This window comes from Austrofundulus limnaeus, unplaced genomic scaffold, assembly GCF_001266775.1.
Source record: "Austrofundulus limnaeus strain Quisiro unplaced genomic scaffold, Austrofundulus_limnaeus-1.0 Scaffold182, whole genome shotgun sequence".
Classification (NCBI taxonomy): domain Eukaryota; kingdom Metazoa; phylum Chordata; class Actinopteri; order Cyprinodontiformes; family Rivulidae; genus Austrofundulus; species Austrofundulus limnaeus.
Genome location: NW_013952584.1, coordinates 1085892 through 1092680, shown reverse-complemented (window position 1 = coordinate 1092680; position 6789 = coordinate 1085892). Strand labels below are relative to the sequence as shown.

At 39.2% G+C, this 6789-nt stretch overlaps 1 protein-coding gene across 1 annotated transcript in view; it reads left to right on the top strand.

The window, feature by feature from the left end:
• The window catches only part of nav3 (neuron navigator 3), a gene marked incomplete at its 5' end in the record, with an annotated part of 211473 nt that overhangs the window by 5932 nt on the left and 198752 nt on the right, over positions 1-6789 (top strand). Inside the window, 1 exon segment of the mRNA XM_014018077.1 lies at positions 3880-3948. Coding sequence (XP_013873531.1) covers positions 3880-3948 — 69 coding nt within the window.

Below are 6789 nucleotides of genomic sequence, written 5' to 3'. Positions count from 1 at the left end.
CTATCTACCTGTCTGTCTGTCTGTCTGTCTGTCTGTCTGTCTGTCTGTCTGTCTGTCTGTCTGTCTGTCTGTCTGTCTGTCTGTCTGTCTATCTATATTTAAACTGAAGCCACATTGTAATTAATGGATGCATTGACAGATTTAGTCGTCACATAGCTAATTTGGATGAAAGCTAACTAACATTATCACTAACCCAAGACATCGTGGCCTACTTTATAAATGCAGACACATATGGCTGTCAACAGAAGGTGTGAGGATAATAAGGAGAAAATGAGGAACGAAAAATGGACACGTCATGTAATATTATGACACTTTTCCATAATATTATGACTTTTTTTCTTGTAATATTACGACTTTATTTTCATAATATTATGACTTTATTGTCGTAATAATTATTTTAAAAAATCTCATTGTGTGGCCGTAATACTCCATCATATCTACGAACATAAACCCGATGAAAATCTGGGCTTCACTTTACTGACATACAGTATTATGGTAAACCTGGGAAAATACTGGTTTCTCTGTTGTTGCTAAAATTGGAAAATTGCAGTCATGTAAAAGCTTGATAGTTATTGAAAGTGTTTTTTTTATTTTTTATTTTTATTTTACTTCAATCAGCCCTGATGATTCAGCATTTAATACAAAAATGAAACCAGGAAGGAAAATTGAAAAATAATTTGAGCCAATCATATGATATTCCCAGAAGATACACACTGACATATAGCATACTCTTGTGGTATGGGAAGCTTTCTATAGACAGCACCTGCTTGCTTAACTGGTGTCTCCAGGGCAGAGTATGTGTGTCTGTGTGTGTCAAAGGGGAAGTCCCCATTGGACAGTTCACGACAGCTCGGAGCCATGGAAAGCTTTCAGTGCTGTAGAAGGCAGGGTGGACCAGTCCTGACAGTGCACAGCAAACCCTCCCACTTTAATTCATCATGTCCCGGGGCGAACAAGTTGACCCCTTGGTATGGCGCTCCTCACGCCTACCCACGGCCATGTCTTGCGACAGGAAGAGCCATCTGCCATATGGGAGGGCAAACAGCCTGGCTAAGACTGACCCAGCTCATAGGTAGTTATAGTTTGTGCTGAGTGTGTCTGAAAGTCAGGGTTCGGATTTTTGGAGGATGGATTAGTGTCACTGGCAGCATGAACTGGTAAATTCATTGATTATTATCATGTAGACTTGTTATATGACAGATTTTCTATTGTTTTTTTTCCCCTGTGGTTTAGATTTGTAGTTTACGATATATTGTTTCTCCAATATATCAATTTGAATTCCTTACTAATCTTTTTTTAAAGTAATGTCAGTGAGAATTGTGATTTAGTCTTAAGATTTCTTCGAAGCTCATTTGACAAAAATCCTCATTTTGTTTAATTATAAACACTCCGTCAAAGGGATGATTGTGAGTTCCCTCCTTTGTGTAAAGTGCAAATGTGCGCTTTTTAAATCTTTTTTGCAACATAATAAAATTGTTCCTGTTATCATAAAAATGATGAAGCTGCAAATTGTTGGGACAATTTCTTATCACAAACCCAAAACAATTGCTGGTAATAAGTCTTTATGCTCATTTCTCAATTTTACAAGAGCTTAAGTAAGATGTTGAAGGGTTTTAAGGTTGGAAATCACAATTTGTCAATCAGTTTATGTTCTATCTGTCACATGTGTCGTACACTATGAGTAATGACCCAGATTGTGAAGTGCAAGTGGCCCCACTGAGCTTTTGAATTCACCTTTAGGAGAGACTGAGGAGTTTGGTTGGGAAGAGCTGAGAGTAGAGTTGTTGTTCCTCTGCAATGAAAGGATCCAACAGAGGTGGTTTGGGCTTCTGGAAAAGGTGGTTTCTGTATTTCTAAGAAAAGTGCTTTAAATGTGTCCCAAAGGGAGGAGACCATGGATGGATGGATGGATGGATGGATGGATGGATGGATGGATGGATGGATGGATGGATGGATGGATAGAAACGGAAAATCCCAAAAGTGCCTTGAAGAGAAATAAATTGAATTGAATTGCCCTGAATCCTTAAACTAAATAGCCATAGATGTTCACCAGTTGATACTAAAGGTCTGATCATTCTCAAACACCCATATTATATTTTGTGAATTATAAAACATACATAAAGTTTAGTTGATTGTGTGTATATCTCAGCTCATTGAGGCTTAAATCAGCATCACACTGATTTAAAAGGCCCTTACTAAATAAATCCATGCTGTGAAACCAAGATTACATAACATCTMTACTGGCTACATAAATTATACAAATTGCCGTACTCTGAAGTATAGTAAATGCAGACAAAAATAGCTAAAGTTGCCAGTGCCCTAGCTAGACTAAAACTTGTTTGAATGGACAGATCAGTGTTAATAGCTACCCAACTTAGACTCCTTTATAGACTTGTTTTGTCAGTCCCCCTCTGTGCTGTAGAAACCTGGACTGTGAATGTTTTGATAGAGAAAAATAAATATTCATTTGAAATGTCTTGTTACTTTCACCTGCTGCCGGTCCACTGGTCCTCCAATACCGCAAATGCTGAGATCTGCCATGGAGTCCATGTCCTCATTGAGGATCATGACTCCCTCCTAATGCAGATTAAGAAGAAGTAGTTTACCCACATATTGAGGTCCAAGGAATCTTTATCAAATGTGATTCTTCAGAAAAATGTTGAAGGAGYCTGTAAAATGGGCTTCCTTCTTGACAATGGGCAGGTGGCATTTGAAGCTGGACAGGGCTCCCTTTCTGTGTCTTCAACCATCCTGCCAAGGATCAGTTTAGGTTAAGGTTGCTGAGAATAGATGTTTGTACTGCCCTCCATGATATGAAGCTAAGGGACTGATGATGATGATATATAGTACAGATACACATGTAAAAGAAGGTGATCTGCTCAGATCAGACTAAAACTGAATGAATGAATTTCAGGCAGGAAAGAACCCATGGCGCAGGCAGATTAAAGGCTCTAAAGTACAAAATATTTATTTAACAAAAAAGGTGCTGACTGGGCAGCTCAAAAAACTCTGAGTGGCGTGGCAAGACAAGACACAATAACAGAACATAACCAAACAATGACCCGACAGRGAAGTGAAGACAAGACACAGAATACAATGGTGAGACTGATGAATACAAACAGGAAACACCTGGGAGAAAACATGAGGATCAGGTGTGAGTGGGCGGGGCTGGAGCAAAGGCAGACAGGAGGAAGAAAACAGAGGAACATGACAGAAAAATCAGAACAAAGTCAAAAATAAAAACATGAACCMAGACGAAACATAACATTTCTGGGGTTTTTGTGCAAATTTTACTGTAAACTGAGTGAAAAACTTACAAAAACCAGAACATGTCTAATAAAGTATGCGTATGTTAGGGATTGGTCTTGTGATGGACAGTTCTCAAACTTCAAAGGCCAATAATACCATTGACAGCTCATTGTTTACAGGATGCATTGAAACACCTTTGGAGAAGGCTTTATGAGTTCAAATATGAATGAAACATCCAGCGTTATAGTAATTCCCTTCTCTGACTAACTCTGATGACTCTCATTCTGTTGGCATTTCCTTCAAATCTGCCCTGTGGGTTGTGTGTTCTGGGGTTTTCTTCAAACGATGCCACCGCACAAGTGTTTGTGAAAGTTTTTCTGGCTGTGTTATAAACAGACTCATTGGCCTTGTCATACGCTCGTGGTTTCAAACATGTGTGAGCCATCATGAGAAAAAAATCAAAGATATTTGCCCTGGCATGCGGCGGGATTTGCCACGTGCTTCTTGTTTTCCTTCACCTGGCTCTCATTGGTTCTCTCTCTGTCTGTGCTCACTCACTCTTTCATTCAGATACAGTTTGAGAAAAGTTTAGCTCACTAAATCTTCTCATCTTCCCTGCTCTGTTCACAGTCTCACAGCACGATATGCAAGTCCTCCGGGCCACAGCGGAATAGGGTCGCCGCAGAAGAAGAACACRAGGTAAAATAACAAATATGTCGACACACTTCTTGTTTCTCTGCTGTAAAGTGATTATTACCCCCACCACCTCCCCGAAAAGAAACAAAGAATAATGCGTTTGCATTTCTGTGTGTATACCTGCTTTTTGTTACATTTTTAGRATTGTCTACTAGCCCTTTAGGGTTAGGGTTAGTGTTGTACTGGGGTGTTAGGTTTAGGATATGGGTCTGGGTTAGGCTACAGAACTTACCGGAATTAAGCGGAAGTCAAAACACAGTCCTAATAAAAGTAGAAATACAAACTTGTGTTTGTTTTCATGTTCGTGTGCCTGTCTAAACCACTACACAAGTTTTATGAATTCTGCTGAAAGTCAATTTACAACAGAAGAATATTGAAGTCAGCCTAATTTAAAATGGCTGCCACAGCTAACTTAGCTTAAAGAACACAAAAATGGCTAAAAACTCAGCCAGTTTTATAAATACTAAGCTGAAATTTAGTGTGTTGGTAGCTGAGGTGGATCCCATGGAGCCCGCCAGGGGTCAGTGGGAGAAAAAAAATAAACAGTCGCTGGAAATCCTTGCACTCAGTTTAGTAATCCGTGCGCACAAATTACAAAACTGTGAGCATGGATTACTAAACCGTGCTCTCAGTTTCTGCTGTCCGTGCGCACAGATTAGTATTCCGTGCGCACGGATTACTCACATCTGGAGTTTAATGAGTGAATGAAGGAGCATTTTTTGTTCACTAAAGTCAAAGTACTGCACAGAAAATGTTGGAAATTGAGTATGTTGTACAGTTTTTGCCCCTCTTTCGGGCAGTTTTGGTACTGGGTCTCCTGAAGGCTGTTTCAGCTCTGATCGGATCATCACAGGAAGCCGCTCGGAGCCTTTCTGCACGTGATTACCGGATGTTTATGGTTTCCCTGACAATGGGGAAGTTAGCCAGTTGCCTTCTCAGGGTTATATCACAAAAGTACTGAATAGATTTATGTGGAATTTTTAATAAATGTTTATTACTCTTTCAAAAACGTTTATTACACCGCAGAGAACAGTTGAATAAAGTTTGAAACATTTTAGAGTACGAATGGGGCAGCAGCTCCCATCGGGCCATCATTCCGCAGATGAAGCTCGCCACACGGTGACATATCTCTGCAGTAAGCCGCTCAGAGGTCTTCTCCAGCAGTTCTCAGATGTTTATTGTCTTTCCTAGACAACAAAGGGGGGGACGGGAGGACGGAAGAGGCTAACCTCCATTTCAGGAATCATTTGCCCGGAAAATATGAAAATAAATAAATAATAACCACGTCAGATTTTGATGAAACTTTCAGGGAGGTTCTGTGGCTAATAAGTGTGCTGATGAAAACATGACAGTGCCTTAAGTTTATATATGACAACAGATCCACTGAATTTACCTTGCAGATGCGGGCTTCGTACCATGCGTCCAACCTGTCGACAGATCTGAGCAATCTGCGCGCACTGATTGCAGGAACTGAGTGCACGATTTAGTAATCCATGCACTTTGTATAGTAATCCGAGTGCGCGGATTTCCGATGGCTTTTTTTTTTTCACCACTGTTCCCTGGCGGTCTCCGTAGGATCCCCAGCATTTGTTCTGAGCACTAACTGGGCAAAATCTTTCTTTAAAATATTAGACAGACTTGGCTCCCAATATTCAAGTGTCTGTTAGAAAAATATCTCATGAAACTTTGGATGGATTTTCATGAAACCTTTAGGACAGAACCATTATGGATGTCTACAATGTATTAACTTTTGTTGTTGATCCAGTTCCAGATTGCCACCATTGGTTAATCAATATTATCCAACAGAAAACTCAGTCTATTTTTTGAATATTGAACTAAAACTGAATGTGGTTATAGGTAAGAGTCCTCTACAACACAAATTTGTAAGCATAACATTTTACATTGTCACATGTGCTCTTACAAAGTTTGACCAAAACAGCTACAACATAAGATGATTTTATAAAACTCTGGTGGGTGGTATCATGGAATTCTACACTTCAAAATCTTATGCTTGTGCTCCCTCTTATTGTAATTGCAATCATCTTTTTTTGATTGTGTGTGTTCCTTCACAAGTCAAAATTTTTAATGTTAGTCTAAACCATTGGTGGCTGGTGGAATTTTCTCCAGGTGGGGCTACAACTCCAAAATAGACGTATCCCAAAAAGCAATCAAACATGTACTAAGTTGTAGCACGCCAGTGTTTTATTAAACAAATGACAATAATAAACAGCATTACAATGTCATTACAATGTGTTWTATTTTTAGTACATAAATTTTGATCTTCTGTTACTGAGAAGCAAATTTCTTAATGACTCTGGTTAAATTCAGGGATGTTTTAACAAGATTCTTATAGAGCATGGTCAGTGCAGTGATGTGATGTTGWAMCTGAGGAAAGTCTRGATTGTCTTCAGTGTTGAAACTCCTCTCAGATTCAGCTGTGGTCAGAATAGATGTGATGAGAATCTTCAGCAGAGTCACAGTCTCTGAAGATGCAGATTGTTCTCCATGAAGAGCTCTACAGCACCACTGCAGCTCCTGATCTCATAAAAGCCTGTTCAATGTTTAGCTTGGTCCTGTTCAGCATTGCATCCTCCATGGTGGTGAACTGGAAACCTGCAGAAACGTCTGCCTGCAGCTCTGATCAGATGCTTATGAATGGCTCAAGATGATGTCACAAACCTAAAAAATAAATAAATGCACAAATTTAATTCGGTATGGAGATGGCTACAAGTGAACTTGTATAGAAAATATAGAAAACAACTGAAGTTATGAATACACGTTAATTTATTAACAAAAAATTGTTGCACTTCTAAGGTATTATATTATATTATATTATATTATATT